General features: G+C 41.5%; 1 protein-coding gene across 1 annotated transcript in view; it reads left to right on the top strand.

Moving 5' to 3' along the window:
• The window catches only part of NFATC2 (nuclear factor of activated T cells 2), a 163,593-nt gene that overhangs the window by 14,231 nt on the left and 131,077 nt on the right, over nucleotides 1–18,285 (top strand). Inside the window, 2 exon segments of the mRNA XM_032218150.1 lie at nucleotides 6,924–7,956; nucleotides 8,935–9,103. Coding sequence (XP_032074041.1) covers nucleotides 6,924–7,956; nucleotides 8,935–9,103 — 1,202 coding nt within the window.

Below are 18,285 nucleotides of genomic sequence, written 5' to 3'. Positions count from 1 at the left end.
CAATGTGGATGCCTCCAGGCCCGTTGCAACCATACCGGTTGGAATGGGATCCGGAACCCACTACTGGAGAAAGCGCTATTCACATAGTCCTTGACTTACATCCGTTTAATGATGATTCAAAGTTACAGTTGTTTCAGAAAAAGTTATGGATGACCCAAACTGATGACCATTGCACCATCCCTAAAGTCACGTGATTGAAATTTGAATGCTTGGCAGCTGGCAGGCATTTATGATGGTTGCAGTGTCTTGGGGTTGTGGGATCGCCATTTGTGGCCTTCTGGGAAGCAAAGTCAATGCAGAAGCCAGGTTCACTTAGCCACTGTGCTTCTAGCTTAACAGCTGCAATGATTGTGACTGTGTCAAGAATTGTTGTAAAAGGGGGGGGGGCTCAGCAACTGTGTTGCTTAGCAACAGAAAGTTTGGGCTCAATTGTGGTCGTAGGCTAAGAACTACCTGTACTTTAGCCTAATGGACCATGGGAGAGTCTAGGGCCCTGATGGCGAACCCATGGCACGCATTCCCAAAGTGGCATGTGGAGCCATGGGGCCTGGCACACATGGCATTGCTTGTTCCTCTTCCAGGTTTCTGGTGTGTGGTGCGTGTGCGACGATCAACTGGCCTTCATGCATCAGGCAGTGCCGGAAACTGGGAGAGATGGTCTTCCATTTCCCAGAGTGAGCATGTGCACCGGCCAGCTGATTGTCGCACGCTGATTAGCTTGCCAGTGTGTATTTGTGTGCTGGAAACCGGAAGTTCATTTTCTGGCACGCACATGCCCCCTGGGCAGCTCCTCTTCTGGGTTGTGGCCCCAACGAATGTGCGCGCTCACATTTTGGCACTCGGTGCCAAAAAGGGTTGCCATCACTGGTCTAGGGAGTAGTTCTCCTACATCTCTTCCTCCATGGTGCAGCTCTGGACTGTCTTGTCTCCTGTCTCGTATCCCTCCTTGGAATTCCTTCCTTCCTTCCTTCCTTCCTTCCTTCCTTCCTTCCTTCCTTCCTTCCTTCCTTCCTTGTGTTACTGTTCATCACAAGAATAAATAATACAAATCGATCACACTAGTACAAGAATATAACCATTGCGGTCCTGGATTCATGGCTTGAATCCTTTGGAATGTGTATATACTAGGGATTGAAGCAATGCCATGCACAATTAAAGTAGGCTAAGCTGTCAAACCATGGCAACCTCCACTTAATCCCAATCCAAAGTGTGTGTGAGAGTGAGACCAATCACTCCTCAGCTAAATTGTAAAATGGATTATTCGTGGTGGTTTATAGATTTTTCATGTCTAAACTGCTATGATCTTGAGCATGTTTTGCCACAAGCCAGAAAATCAATGAAAACAGGACAAGCATGAGTTTGTGTGACACCTGAGTTTAAGAATAGGATTGATTTAAAATATGAATATATTTGGGCTTTTTGGTATGACTTCTCACAAGAATTTTGATCTTTGATTTTATGACTTTTTTATCATGATTGTTAAAGCGAATCATTCCATTGTTAAGTATTAAGCAAATCCAGTCTCCCTCCTCCATTCATTTCACTTTTCAGAAGCCAATTGAAAAGGTTGCAAATGGCTTTCACAACCGATATTTGGATTATGTGAAGGTGGGACACTGCAATGATCATAAGTGCAAGTGCTGGTTGTAATTCACCTTTTTCAATGCTGTTGTAACCTCTAAATTAATGGTTGTAAATCAAGGATCATCTGTATATATTTTAATACAGATATCATGTCAAGTTACACTTTGTTTTAACTACTGTGTCAAGGTTCCAAATAACACCCTCGATGAAAGAAGACTCCGAGGCTCAAAATTCCCATTTTATTAGAGATGTCACATTGGAACAGCTGGGAAAACCCAAATCTGAAAGCTTCCAGGTTTTCCCCACCCAAGTCCCTGCCCAGCACCCACATGTCCTTCACGTGGCCCAATCAGGCACCGTCCCAACTGGAGATGCCTCCCAGTCATACCCCTCCAGGTGCAGGGCAAGCTGTCCTTGACCCTCTGAGAAAGGAATGTTATTTTGACTATATTTCTCCTATACTCCGTATAATCTCCCCTCCCATTTTCCCACAGCATTGAATGTGGCAGGCCGGAAGGCCCAATGCAAAAGATGGCTTCCAGGGCTGACATACTGTTCATTAAATAGGCCATAGTGCAGTGGTGGGTTTCAATTTTTTTTAGAACCTCTTCTGTAGGTGTGGCCTGCTTTGTGGGAGTGGCTTGCTGACCATGTGATCGGGTGGGAGTGGTCAACTTGCAAAATGTGGAGAAACTCACTTAACAACGCTCTTGCTTAGGAACTAAAATATTGGCTCAGAAACTCTGGCATTTGAAGTACGCAAGTCTTAAAGCTGTCAAATTACAAGACCCTCGCATCCCTAATCCTTTAGAAAACAAAACCCCGAGGGGTGTTCAAACTTGACAGCTTTAAGACTTGTGGACTTCAACTCCCAGAATTCGTCCTCTCGCTCTTCATCTTGATGATGTGTGGACGAGCGGGGGGAGGGAGCTGGAACTGGTTCTAAATGGCACTGTAGATTTGTGGAACTACTTCTATAGAAGAGGTTAGAACTGGCAGGAACCCACCCCTGCCAAATTGTCTGTATCCTATGGCGATCTAAAGTAAAAAAAGCAACTATATGTCAGCATGACGTATGAAGCCAGGCAGTGTCTCTTAATTTGGTTCTCTCTATGGGACCACAAGGATTGAAAACATATAGATCTCTTAGGAATTCTAGCCCTCTAACCAGTGATGAAAGATGCTTAGAGACTGAGGTAATCAGTATGCTGACACTAATTTGAAAGGAGTACTGTATTTTTCGGAGTATAAGATGGATCTTCCCCACCCCTAAAAAAGAGGGTGAAAATCTGGGTGTGTCTTATACACTGAACACAGCATTTTTGGCCTCCCATGCATTCCACTTTTTTCAAAAATGGGCACGTAGAGGGTTTGGGAAGCCTGCAAAGTGCAAAAACTTTTTTTTAAAATTTACCTCTTCAAAATCTTAGTGCATCTTATACTCCGGTGCATCTTATAGTCCAAAAAATACGGTATTTAATAAGGTCTTAAGAATGTCATTGTGACATTTCATCAGTTTTCTGACACCACATTCTGACAGCATTTTCCTGCGGTCGTATGAAGAATGTAATTGGAAATATATCAGATCTAAGAGATATTTTTTAAAATTGCATGGATGCATTATATGATCAGGGCCTGGTTTGATAAATTCTCCTACTGCTGTCCGGTTGAAAGAAACTATCCAATGCTTAAAATTATATATGGAATTGTGCAAATTGTAAGCGTCATTGCATATACCCATTCTTTTTTTTTGGCTGTTATGTATCTGCCAAAGGTTTTATTCAGCTGAGTATTTCAGATATCTAAAGGCAAACATTGCCATCATTTTTAAAGGAGTACATTTTGCATGAAAAATAGTTTTCCTAGATTTTTCAGTAGAAAATTCTTTAAATGTTCCTTTGCTTTGGGAAAGATAAAGCCCCTTACTTTTTATAAATTCCCAGTTTTAAAAATCTAATCTGAATTCTAATAACATTAAAAATACAATAGAAACACAATGGACAATATAGACATAATTTTGTTACAAAGGGTCATTTTGGAACAGTCATTCTGATCAGCGGGTTTTTTTTTTAAATGGGCAAAAACAAAATTAGCTGTATTGGTCTGCAAGGAAAAAAAATCAACATCTATAGTAGAACAATAAGTTGAAAATCCCTAGGGATTGAGGCAGCTGTAAAATTTAACCAAGAAAACAAAGGAGTTGCTAAATTACAGTGTTTTATTCTTGTGTTCTTTTGAATAATCATCCTTCATTAGGGAATACTCTTAAAAATAGTAGGCAGTTTAAAAATAAATGTAAATTTTAATGTAACCCTATTTGAGATTTTTTATCCATTTTATTTATTAGCTTTATATACCATGTTTCCTTTGGGAGTTCAAGGTGGCATCTCCCTCCTCTTAATTTGTTTCCCACAAATACAATCTGATAGGCAGAGGTGGTATTCAGCCAGTTCTCTCCGGTTTGGGCGAACCGGTAGCTGCGGCTGCGGGAGGCCCCACCCACCCACCTCGATGTACTGCGCAAGCACTGCATGGGCGCAGAAGGCGGTGCGCGTGCGCAGATGGTGTGCATGCACTCACATTTGCAAAACGGTAGAGAAGTGAATCCCACCGCTGTTGGTAGGGTAGGTTGGGCTAAGATCAAATAGCAAATCTCAGCACAGGTTGTCCTCGAGTTACGACAACAATTTAGCCCAAAATTTATGTTGCTAAGCAAAATATTTGTTGAATGAATTGGTCCTATCATAAATGCGAATCAGTTGTCAAGCATCCAAGTCTAAATCACGTGACCATGGGGATGCTACAACAGTCATAAGTGTGAAAAATGGTCATCAGTCATTTTTTCAGCGCTGTTGTAACTCCAAACGGTCACTAAGGGAAGTGTTGTAAGTCTAGGACTACCTTTACCTTTCTAAAACGACTGCTGAAAATGAATGGAGAGATTTTGAGATGTGCAAATGCTAGTAGAAAGATAATGGGTGGCATGTGGACTATTGCAATAAATTAATGGCTGCCAAAAGAAGCAAAAAATGACCAGGTGTTTGTTTACTCACTTTTTCATATGGAAGTTAAAGTTTAGTATGTCAGAAGAAGTGTGGTAAGTTGAATGTGGAGTGAACTTAAGAAGGGTGCATGGTAAAACAAGAGACAAGGACAAGAATGTGTTGAATAAATGTCTGGCGATTCTCAATTATCCAGGTCATGATTGTCTCAAAGGTGTTTTTCAAAAGGCAACTGGACTTTCCTTGTTTTTTTCTCATTCATGAAGCTTCTTCAGTTCTCACTGAATAGGAGCAGGGGGAGAGAAAGGAAGGATGTACATTCTTTGCAGTCATCTGATGGTTAGTACTCTGAAGATTGTTCTTAGCTCTCTGAGAGACAGGAGATAGTGTAGTATCCTATCTCCTATCATTCACACCACCTACCTTTTGGTGCGTGGCACGACATAACCGCGAACGTCAAAAGCGCGCCGACAACACCGCAGCGCTAAAACCGCGATGTCAAAAGCGCGCCGACAACAGCGCGCCGACAACAGCGTGCCGACAGAAGCACGATTTAACTTAAGGTAAGGTTTAGGGTTAGGGTTAGGGTTAGGTTTAGGGTAGGTTTAGGGTAGGTTTAGGGTAGGTTTAGGGTTAGGTTTAGGGTTAGGTTTAGGGTTATTTTTAGGGTTATGTTACAGCGCGCTTCTGTCGGTGCGCTGTTGTCGGTGCGCTGTTGTCGCGCGGTTTTGACGGTGCGGTTTTGTCACCGCGCTTTAGTCACACGCGCTTTTGTCGTACGCGCATTTGTGGTGGAACCCTTTTGGTGACAACCAAGAAATCCAGTTGCCTTTTGAGAAGCAGCTTTGGGCTGAGCGTTGAATTACTCGGAAGTGGACAGAAAGAGATTCACCAGTACGAAATAAACCTGTTAAAGTGGCTCGGTCATATAGGCAGAACAACTGAAGGTTGAATGCAAACAAATGCATGAAGGAAGAGTGGATGGCTTGAAAGGGAGAGGAAGCTGAGAAAATTGTGGCTAAAATTGCTGAACAGACAGGTAAGAAATGTAAAGAAGAACACAATACATGGTTATGGGGGAAGCTATAACTATTGGCAAGAATATGGAGAGGAACAGTGAACAATGCAGAGGATAAGTTAGATTGTTCTGATCTCTTACCCGCTTTCTGCAGTCTTCCAACTATTCCTCACACTAAAAGGGGACAATATGATGGGCATATATGTATGCGATTACAGTAATAAATTAGCAATATTAAGTTGCCAATGAGTGGCAAATAACTAAAGGCTGTCTTTCATATTATGAATTGTCCAGTCAAGATTGGAAAAGCAAGCCTTCCAGTAGATATGCTTGGTGGCTTTGTTCTTGACACCTCTGTCTGACACATAGCAAAGCGCCTTCTCTTGTATTGCTCTCACGCGACGGAAAGCATTACTGTATGAGTTGAGTTTGATCCTGCTTCTTTCACATTTAGAAATCATGTACATGTAGCATTTATCATAAGCACCTAAAGCTAGACGTGATTGAGTGCTGGTCTACTGTTTATAGCGTTGACCCACTGATTTTCTAATGCAATACAACAACCAGAATGTTAGAAAATGATGAAGTAAGCAGGTATGTTGATCCATAGGTATATCATACCATTTCCCTTAAAAAAAAAAGAAATTAAGTAGGAGGGACATTTTAACATTGTGTGATTGTGCACACAATGATTGTGCATATTCTGGGAGATTTGCAGTTAGGATCTGATCAGGCCCAGATAGACAACAATCAGATGAGTCAGACAGGAAAAATAACACATGATTGCCAAAGGGCTGAGGGTTGAAGACTGGTACCTAATTAAACAATGGTCAGTGGCATACTGAGACTGGAGACAGGCTGTAATGGATGCATTTTCTGAAAAAGCTATCTGGAGGGTCAGCATTGAGTGTGGAGTTGCATCGTTGCTGCCAGCGCACCAATTGGCTGTCTCCTGCAGCTACTGCTTGCTCTCTGATCCACACCAAGTGTGCCATTACCAGTAGTCATAGCAAAGCGTGATCAGAAGGCAGCTGACGGTGAAATACTGGATTGGTTGGATGGAATATTTCGAGGCTAGTGCAATACGCTGGGTGCAGTGGGGGCACATTTCTTTCCATCCTCTGGCTCTTACTTGGAGTGTGCCCGGAGGGCTCCCCCTCTGAGAAGGCTGACCTGCTGCCTTATGCATGCAATCGATGTCTGTGTATAATGTAACCTTTTCCTAAAAAGCGCTATCGCTAATGCCTTCTTGTTAACCCAGGATTGCTCAGCTTCTGCAGTGGTATGTCTAGTCTTAAAAGCGACCCTTCTTTTTCCAGAAGAACCGACTCCTTCACATAAAATCATCAGCCCACCCACTGGAGTTACTTACCCTCATGATGATGTCTCGGATTATGGCCTCAAGCCATACCCCTTCGCTTTGTCTAGCCTTTCGGCAGATCACATGGGCAGATATGGACAGCCAGATAGCATAGGGTCAAAATGCTACTTGGACCCTCACAAGGCTGCAGGTCCCCCTACTTTGAGCCCTAGGATTGAGATAACACCATCTTATGAACTGATTCACTCAGGGGGGGCCTTCAGCAGCAGAGACACAGATCTATTGGTAGAGCATCAGTCCAGCTCAGCTACCGCTAGCCCAAGGTTTACCCTGCCGGTCCCTGGCTTTGAGAGCTACCGAGAACCGCTGTGCCTGAGCCCGCCTAGCAGTGGCTCTTCTGCAAGCTTCATTTCAGAGACAAATTTCTCTCCTTATACTTCGCCATGCGTTTCACCAAATAATGGCCCTAGTGATGACCTGTGTCCACAGTTTCAAAACACCCATGCTCATTATTCCCCTAGAACCTCGCCAATAATGTCCCCACAAGCATCTGTCGTGGAGGATACCTGCTTGGGGCCACGTTCACCATCACCACGTCCCAACTCAAGGTCGTCATCGCCAGGGGCCAAACGGAGGTACTCTTGCACTGAGCTCTACGGGAGTCAGCACCCCCACTCTTCTCCACGGCAATCGAGGACCCCTTCTCCACAGGCCTCTCCCCACGTCTCCCTGAGAGAAGACGGAGCGACAGTCACTTACACCCAGTTGTCCACCTCATCTAGTCTCATGGATGCCATGAACAATCTCACCACGGATCCTTCCTGCGGAGTTCCCACAAAAATATGGAGGACCACTCCGGATCCTTCACCATTGGTTTCCCACAAAGCCAGTATGCCATGCCATGTGCTTCAGCCCATCGAATACATTGGATCCTGTGAGCAGGAGAATCGAAGGAACCCACCGCCAGATTCAATCCTCTTAGTGCCGCCATCTTGGCCAAAGCAGTTGATGCCTGCGATACCAATCTGCAGGTAAGTAGCAAGTCTTGCACATTTATTTATGAGCCATGGTGGCACAGTGGTTATAGTGCAGTACTGCAGGCTACTTCTGCTGACTGCCGGCTGACTGCAATTTGGCAGATCGAATCTCACCAGGCTCAAGGTTGACTCAGGCTTCCATTCTTCCAAGGTGGGTAAAATTGAGGACCCAGATTGTTGGGGGCAATGTGCTGACTCTGTAAACTGCTTAGAGAGGTCTGTAAAAACACTGTAAAGGGGTATATAAGTCTAAATGCTATTGCTATTTATAGAGCCCTATAGAATTTCTCTCATAGATATGTGTATATCTGTGAGACAGATTGTATATAATAGAGGAGGATTTCTTTTAATGAGGGAAGAACTCTCCTGTTCTTCTTTTTCTCCTAAGCTGCCCTGGATATTCTTCTGTTGGATCTAACAGCAAATGCATGTTCCCCTAGCAAATCAAAGTGCATAATATTTGAGGAGAGCAAATCATTGCAGGTTAGACACCAGCATAATTTGCTCCTCTTCTTTGACAAGGAGAAAGATAAACATTTTCTACTTTTCATTACATTCCGAATATCTGAATCACCACTATTTGCACACAGCGATGATTGAACGGCTACTGAAAATGCTCTTGTGAGTTCCTTCAGGACCTTGTGAATAGCTAGCAGGGTTTGGGTCAATCTGTTCATTACCCTTTGTCCTTCTTGAATTAATTGCCATGGGTTCTTATTTGGCTCCTAGTTAGTGATCGTTGGTTAATTGTGAGGCAAAGATTCCATCCCACTGACACGAGTTAAGCAAAGGTATTTTTAATTGTTCTCCATCTCCTGCCAATCAGTGGTCGATCCAGCCCTCTTGCATTTTGAAAAAGAAACATGACTACCGATTGTTTGAGTCATTATTGTTCAGCCTGTTCTTGTTATCTACATGTTGAACTAAACTTCTTCTCTTTCCTAACTTAAACCCAAACTTTTTTCTCCCCAGCATTCCTGTTCAGTCACTTCCACCTCTTGAGTGGCCTCTTTCCAGCCATTCAGGCGCCTACGAATTACAGATTGAGGTGCAACCCAAACCCCACCATCGTGCTCATTACGAGACAGAAGGGAGCCGAGGGGCAGTCAAAGCACAAACAGGGGGACATCCTGTGATTCAGGTACATTGTGTCTTGTTGGGGGGGGGGGGTATTTTACAGTGCTGTAAACTCCCATGCTGGCTGGGGAATTCTGGGAGTTGAAGTCCTTCCATCTTAAAGTTGGTATATCTTTATCCTGTATTTATTATTTTCTCTTAAACAGTTCAAGGTGTGAATATACCTAATATTCTTTCCTCTTCCTATTGTTACCACAACAACAACAACCCTGTGAGATGGGTTGGACTGAGAGACTCTCCCAAGGCTTTCATGCCTAAGATGGAACTAGAACTCACGGTCTCCTGGTTTCTAGCCTTAACCACTAGACCAGTGGCCCCAAACCTTTTGGGTACAAAGGACCGGTTCCATGGAGAAAGTTTTTCATGGTTTCGTGTGCTGCCTGCATCCTGCTGATGGGGCTTTACTAGTTGGTGCGGCCTGGTTTCTGGCATGTCTTGGCTCAGTGCCAACCCATGGCCTGGGAGTTGGGGACCCCTGCGCTAGACCAAACTGGCTCTCCAAAAATGTTGCTAAGGTTGAAAAACACTGCCGTATCAGATCTGGAAAAACAGAGAACTATTCTTTGAAAACTTACTCAAGCCAACAAATCTCCTTTTCTGCTGTCCTCTCATGCTAAAGAGATTGAGTTGTATTTTCCCTCTTCTGGAAGTGAAAGAGGAGCAAAAATACGTCTACTGGTAAATTGTTCTCTTCTGCCTGCTGATACAGCTTAAAAGCTCAGTTCCAAAAGATGCCATCTTGTACACAGATAAATAAGGCTTTTGTTCTTATGTAAAGGACATTTTGTAGTTGGGAGGGAAGAGAAAAAGGGGACATTTCCTAGGGCTAGAGAAAAGAACAGGCTGTAAATATATCAGCTGAATCAACTTTTAATTGATAAGGCTAAAGAGATACTACTTAACATCCTAAGTTGGCCCTTAACACTAACATTTGAACCATTTTGAACTTCGGTATAGAAAGTTTTGCAAAAAAAAAAAAGATAACTTTGGTTCTGGTATAGTTGAGTATGGAAGTAAATTTGGAAGAATTCCCTTTTCCAGGATGTTTTGTACTGTACTGTAAATATTCTAAATACAGTGTAAATATAAATCAAAATCATGTGAAGTATCATGTGAATCAGAGGTGGGTTGCCAATTTTTTAACTACTGGTTTGGGCGCGCTCCTGCACGCACGCGATGCTTCTGCACATGCGCAGAAGCGTCCAGTCAGGCAGGCGGAGCCTCCCACCACCGCTACTACTGGTTCGGCCAATTTGGGCCGAACTAGGAGCAACTCACCTCTGATGTGAATATATAAAACCTTAGTAAGACCACACCTGGAATACTGTATCCAGTTTATGTCACCACACTACAAAAAACATTACAAAAAAATGTGGAGATTTTGAAAGAAGCACAGAGAAGAACAACTAAGATGATTAAAGGCCTGGGGACTAAAACATGTGAAGAATGGTTGCAGGAATTTGGTTTGGCTAGTCTAGAGAAAAGAAGGAGTGGCGTCTTCCTTCCCCACTAATTAAATTTGTATCCCTCTTTTCCATCCAAGTGAGCAGAGGAGGCTGCTATCAATGATAGAACATAATTATAAAAACAAAAGTCGAATTAAACCTTGAAAACAGGCAAATAAAACCTCCATCAATCAAAAAAGAAATAAACTGTACACACCAATTAAAACTTGTGTCAATAGACATGTTGAATTGTGTGCCCAAAAGTGTATCTGGATATACTAAGTCTCTAGAGAGGACTTAGACTTTGCTATATCTGATCAGTCTAGCCAGTATGAACAGTAGGTGGGGATGATGGAGATTGTAGTCAGATGATAATTGGGTATCACCCTGTTTTTAAAATATTCTCTTGCCTTTATTACAATTGGGTAAAATGAAGGTCAACCTTGCTGGATAAATCAAGTTTAGTCTGAGTGGTAGATGGAATTAAAATTTGAGGTCTCTGCATGAAATAATGTGTTATTGCAGAGATTCAAAGTAGAAACATTAAATCCAGGAGTAAAATTCATTAGGTTCTGACAGATTCTGGAGAACCGGTGGCGGAAATTTTGAGTAGTTTGGAGAACCAGCAAATGCCACCTTTGGCTGGCCCCAGAGTGGGGTGGGAATGGAGATTTTGCAGTATCCTTCCCCTGCCATGCCCACTAAGCCACACCTACAGAACCGGTAGTAAAAAAAAATTGAATTTCACCACTGATTAAATCTGATTTCTGATTTCTCCATGTCTTTTTTTTTTTTTTAAGTGATGAAGAGGCACTTCATTTTTATAGAGATGAAACTTTAGACTTCCTTTTGAGAAAGGGAGGGAGTTCTGGTTCTTTTTGTTTTCCCTTCTGATATTCTGGTGTGTGTATGTATGTATGTATGTGTATATATATATTGTACATACATACATATATATGTAACCATATATATGTAACCATATATATATAACCATATATATATAACCATATATATAACTATATATATATATAACTATATATATATATATAACTATATATACTATATAACTATATAACTATATAACTATATAACTATATAACTATATAACTATAACTATATAACTATATAACTATATAACTATATAACTATATAACTATATAACTATATAACTATAACTATAACTATAACTAACTATAACTATATATATATATATATATATATATATATATATATATATATATATATATATATATATATATATGTGGTTGATACATATTAAAGTCTATCATACTGTTATAAAATGGAAGGGATGGAAGAGAACTTAAGAGATCATCTCGTCTCACCCTCTATCCAGTGCATGGATGCTTTACTGCAAGCAAGAATTTCTTCTTTTTTAATGGAGGAGTAGATAGAGTATTCTGGTTCTACAGGTTGTCCTCTATTTAACAACAGTTCATTTAGTGACCAAAGTTACAATGGCACAAAGAAAGGGAAAGATGACTGTTTCTAGCATGACCATTGCAGCATCCTTATGGTCATATGATCAAAATCCAGAGGCTTGGCAACTGGTCATGTGATTTCCCTTATGACTGTTGCAATGTCCCAGGGTCATGTGATTTCCCTTTTGCGACCTTCTGACAAGCAAAGTCAATGGGGAAGCCAGATTCACGTAATCGAATTACTAACTTAACAACTGCATTGATTTACTTAACAACAATGGCAAGAAAGGTCATACAGTGGGGCAAAATTCACTTTTGGTTAACAACAGAAATTTTAGGCTCAATTGTGATCATAAGCCGAGGACTACTCGTAGAGCATTGCAAAAGCTGAAGCAATACAGACGTTTTGATGCCAGCCCTAATCAAATAAGCTAAAAAATGTCCAGAGAAGACAAGATGAATAAATTAGCTCTTTGTGGTCTAGTAAGAAAGTTTTAATTGGAAGGGAGGTGTTTTTTTCTACTGCTGGTTTGACAAAATGATTAGGAGTGTGGTGTGTGTGGGCCAGTGTGCCTCAATGTGCCTTTTTAAGTACACACTGCTTCAGTTTGAACCACAAACCAAACCAGACTAAAATGGGATGCAGAAAATAGTAGGATCCCACCTGCTAACTTTGTGTAAATCAGGCCATACTATTAAGCCATAATACAGTGCAAACTAATGATGGTTCTGCAACATCTAAATTCTAAAACTGGATTAACTTGGTTTTGCTAACAAGGTTTTACAGTTTAGATTGTTGTAGGAATCCAGCCACCACCTCTACATTTGAAACCTACACCTTTCCAACCTCCCCCTTAATTCTAAAAAAGAAAAAGGAAGAAGCTGTTGAGAAATGATAAGGAGGTCCTAATTCTTCCACATATAACACCCCCGACTGATATATCTCCTGCCTTATATAGGCTTCATATATTCTTGCTTTGGATTTTTCCAAACAGTGTTTAAAATGGGCAAGGCTGAAATAATCTGGATTAGGAAATATCCTGTCCTTCACCCCTACAAATCTGTTTTTTTTTTAAAGGAGAGGGAACATAAGTTATGGCTCAACAACATGGATTTATACATAGCGTCTTGCCTTAAAAGTATTCGGTTCCACCACAAAACCGCGGTAGACTAAAGCGCGTGTGACTAAAGCGTGGTGACAAAACCGCACCGTCAAAACCGCGCGACAACAGCACGCCGACAACAGCGTGCCGACAACAGCGCGCCAACAGAAGCGCGCTGTAACATAACCCTAAAAATAACCCTAAACCTAACGCTAAACCTACCCTAAACCTACCCTAAACCTAACCCTAAACCTAACCCTAAACCTAACCCTAAACCTTACCTTAAGTTAAATCGTGCTTCTGTCGGCGTGCTTTTGTCGGTGCGCTGTTGTGGGCGCGCTTTTGACATCGCGGTTTTAGTGCCGCGGTGTTGTCGGCGAGCTTTTGACGTTCGCGGTTATGTCGTGCCAGAAAGTATTCTGTACTATGACATTGATCACCCAACTGTGAGTCTTTGAAGAAGGCAGCTCTTTGGATTCTCCATAGAGCTTTCTTCTTGTTCTGTAACTGATGGACGGTAAAACCAGTTATGCGATCACCTTTTGTAATCTTTTGATGAGCAACGTCCATGGTGCAGCCAGATTCACTTAATAGCCCTGTTACTAACTTAACAGCTGCAGTGATTCACTTGACTATTGTGGCAATACAGGTTGTAAAATGGGGCAAAACTCACTTAACCATTGTCTCGCTTAGCAACAGGAATTTGAGAGTCAATTGTGGTTGTGAGTTGAGGACTATCTGTACAGTTGAGTTGTCCAATGTCTTCCTACCCAAGTTGTGGAACTATAAAATGGATAACTTGCTCTCTGCATGGAATCCAGTGATTGTGACACATCTATAATAGAAACCTCAATGTCCCTTTTAAACTATGGCTTCAATGTTTCTTTGGAGGAAGCTATTAGAATGGTGTATATATAGTACAATCCAGTTTTCCTTCAGCTCTTGGAGAAAAAGATGTACCAATGATATATCGTGCCCCTGTGTGAGAGGTTCTGACAGGTTCAGCAGGTTCTGACAGGTTCTGGAGAACCTGTATTGGAAATTTTAAGTAGTTTGGAGAACCGGCAAATGCCACCTCTGGCTGACCCCAGAGTGGGGTGGAAATGGAGATTTTGCAATATCTTTCCCCCAGGAGTGGGGAGGGAATGGGCTTTTTGCAGTATCCTTCCCTGGAGTGGGGTGGGAATGGGGTTTTTGCAGTATCCTTCCCTGGAGTGGGGTGGGAATGGAGATTTTGCAGTATCCTTCCCTGGAGTGGGGTGGGAATGGAGATTTTGCAGTATCCTTCCCCTGCCACACCCACCAAGCCACACCCACAGAACTGGTAACAATTTGTTTTGAATTTCACCACTGCTCCAACCCTCTCCCTGGAGGAGGGAATTTTGCTATTTTTACAGTGTGTAACCTGTATGGTCAATATAACTTTGGAAAAAAGTGCAATACTTGAAGTTGTATATAAATCTGGCTTCCTGCATTGATATGTAAGAGCATCATTTCTCCTGTAGTAACTGATGCATAGTTAAGCTAACCATTTTCTTGCTGTAAATCTAGATAAGTGGTATTCAGCTCATTTGTGCAACTTGTATCTTGCCCAAAAAGGAAACAGCCATTGTTTCTTTTAACGTTTTCTCTAGCTTTATTCATAGACGATCCTTTGTATGCTTTAAAAACAGGTGGCTTTATTCACATCCATGATTACATCTGAAATATATGATGCACTTCTTGGTGATAATTTTCATATTTTGAAATTTGTTTTATTTTGTTCAAGTATATATCTGCTCCTTGAAATTACTTTACTGTACATGAATGTAACTTTGGGCCTCCGATTGTGCTGGCTTTCCAGGAAACAGTTGCTGACACACTGAAAGATGTGATAAGTTTGCTCTTGTTTACTTGTATTTCAGGCATCTGAGGTCATCTATTGCTTTTTCCAGTATTCAGAACTACAATATGGAAATCCAGAGTAGCAATATCATGAGATAACAATGCGCAAAACTAGCTTGCTTGCACATCATTCTAAACTATGGTTTCTCTAGTCAACATTTGCTAAATACGCAGTTAGCTAGTTTGATAATAGAATGGAATGGAATGGAATAGAATAGAAAAGAACAGAAGAGAACAGAAGAGAATAGAACAGAAGAGTGGGAAGGGACCTTGGAAGCCTTCTAGTACAACCTTCTGCTTAGGCAGGAAACCCTATACCATGTCCAACTTCTTCTTTAAAACGTCCAGTGTTGGCGCATTTAAAACTTCTGGAGGCAAGTTGTTCCACTGATCAATTGTTCTGAATGTCAAGAAATTTTTCCTTAATTTCTAAGCTGCTTCTTTCCTTGATTAGCAAATCCCTACATTTTCTTGGGGACATGGTGGCTCAGTGGCTAAGATGCTGAGCTTGTTGATCAGAAAGTTTGGCAGTTTGGCGGTTCAAATCCCTAACGCCGCATAACAGAGTTAGCTCCTGTTACTTGTCCCAGCTTCTGCCAACCTAACCGTTTGAAAGTATGTAAAAATGCAAGTAGAAAAATAGGAACCACCTTTGGTAACAGTGTTCAGTGCACCTTTGGCATTTAGTCATGCCAGCCACATGACCACAGAGACGCCTTTGGACAGCGCTGGCTCTTTGGCTTTGAAATGGAGATGAATACCTCCCCCTAGAGTCAAGAACAAGTAGCACAGAAGGGAACCTTTACATTTTCATGAGAGATGGGCAGCTATACAAATATGATAAATAAATACATTTTTAAAAGCCTATTGTTTTCAGATTACTTTTGTGTGTGGTTGTATAACAAATATGCAATAAGTGAGCCCAGCTATCTTGGTACATTTGCTTATTATCCCATATTTTCCTTAGCCAAGCAGATTGTATAGACATTCACCATGACCTGAGGTGGTGGCAGCGTAGAGAATGTTAGGCGCAATATGAAATCCTTATTTATTTTGAATATTCCTTAGCCCTGGAATCACATATTGGCTGAAATTACCCAGAGCACTACAGAGAGGTTAGAAATTTATTTGAAAAAAAATCAATGCAAAATCAGGAATCCTGCTCCTGGTCCTGAGATTCTGCACTTGTCAAGTGACTGAAGTGAATATTTAGCAGCTGCAAGTTCTGCTTTTTGTTTAACCAAGGAACCACTTTAAAAAAAAACTTTAGAAATTCTTTCTAATAATCCAAGACACTGTCATTGGTTCTAGAAATCTCCTAAACCCCTGCTATTTTATTAGCCGCCCAGAGTCCCTGTGGGAGTGGGTGGCATACAAATTCTAATAAACCTAAAACTTGAAACTTGATTTTTTTTTTCTGCAACACTTGAGTCGAGGTAGCTGTGTGCACAGCCACCAAAAACATGGGATGGTACTCCAAATTAAACAACCTGTTTCGGCTTCTAAATCTTAAACAAATAGAGAAGAATCTATTAATAAATTCTAGTTCAGAAACTTAATCTTCTCTGTGTGGAAGTACATGCCCCCATACTAACATTATTCAAGAAAGAGTTGGGAGACGGTGAAGACGGGTACAGCTGCTACACTGAGTGAAGAGTTGAAAAATAATTCTTCATTTTAAAAAAAAATCTCGCTCCTTCTCTCTGTGTCTGAAAAGGGTGCTGTACTCCACTGGATCTGATATCCCCCAAAGCTTTATCTTGTGGTTATGCTAACTGATGCCACTTCCTCTTCATTGCATGTTGGTCTCAGGAGTTTGGCACTCTCCACTGAAGGGTGTGCATGTGTAAAGTACTTCTAGAACACCAGAACAATTGTCTGTCTGTTAAAATGAAGAGCCTCTGGCGGGATGAGAGGCATTCAGCAAGGACATGGGCTTTTGTATGTTTAACGTCTTGTTCAAGAGCTGAGGCTAGCAATAACTGCCTCTGTTTGGTGGGGTGGGGGCAAAGGCTGGTGTTGACATGAAAATTTGTTCCTTCGTGGTTGGCACAGATGCTCAATTCAGAGAGGATGTGATAAATATATCCCTGCCTCTTAGTAAAGTTGAATTCGACCAACTGTGGTTAAAAAAAAATGCAAGGAGACGAGTGGGGATTCAAACTGCTCCTTGCTGATGATAACTGATGATTGATTGTTTAAGAAATGATGATTCCCTGCTGATTTGTTGCTGTTCAGTTGCTAAGTTGTGTCTGATTCTTTGGAACTCCTTAGATCACAGTACTCCATCATCCCCCACACTCCCCTGTCCTCCATTATCTCCCAGAGTTTACCCAATTTTTTGTTCATTGCATCAATGGCACCATCTAACCATCTCATTGTCTGCTGTCCCCTTCTCCTGTTGCCTTCAATTTTTCCCAGCATTGGGGTCTTTTCCAGTGAGTCCTCTCTTCTCATTTGATGGCCAAAGTATTTGAGCTTCAGCTTCAGAATCTCTTCTTGCAAAGGACAATCAGGGTTGGTTTCCTTTAGGATTGACTGATTTGATCTCCTTGCAGTCCAACACCACAATTGGAAAGCATCAATTATTCAGTGCTCACCCTTCCATACGATCCAATTCCCACAGCCCTACATTTAGAACAATTAATCAGTGGAACAATTTGCCTCCAGAAGTTGTGAATACTCCAACACTGGATGTTTTGAAGAAGATGTTGGACAACCATTTGTCTGAAGTGGTGTAGGGTTTCCTGCCTAAGCAGGGGGTTGGACTAGAACACCTCCAAGGTCCCTTCCAACTCTGTTATTCTAATTCTACATTACTACTGAGAAAACAATATTTTTGACTATACAGAGCTTTGTCCACAAGGAGATTCTCTGCTTTTTTAATACACTGTCTAGATTTGCCATAGCTTCCATTCCCTACTAAGGAGCAAATGTCTTTTAATTTCATGGATACAGTTGCCATCTGCAGTGATATTGTAATCCGAGAAAATAAAAACCTGTCACTGCTTCCATTTCTTGCTCTTATATTTGCCAGGAAGTGATGGCACCGGATGCCGTGATCTTAGGTTTTTTTTTGTTTTTACTAATGTTGAATTCCTTGCTGATAATTGTATCCAGCTTGTGTATGTGATTCTGTCTTTGCCATCATTGAATAGATAGGCTTTGAGCAATCAAACTGAGATCTGGATTTAGGTCCAAAGAAAAGAAAGACCATAATCAATGTAGTGATTCATGCTGTTCATGACCTTTTTTGAGGCTACAGCCCCATCCTCTGTGGGTGTGTCTTCTCAAAAAAATGAGTAGAATTGAACA

The sequence above is a fragment of the Thamnophis elegans genome, chromosome 5 (assembly GCF_009769535.1).
Source record: "Thamnophis elegans isolate rThaEle1 chromosome 5, rThaEle1.pri, whole genome shotgun sequence".
NCBI classification, from domain to species: domain Eukaryota; kingdom Metazoa; phylum Chordata; class Lepidosauria; order Squamata; family Colubridae; genus Thamnophis; species Thamnophis elegans.
This window is presented reverse-complemented; position numbering and strand designations above follow the sequence as displayed.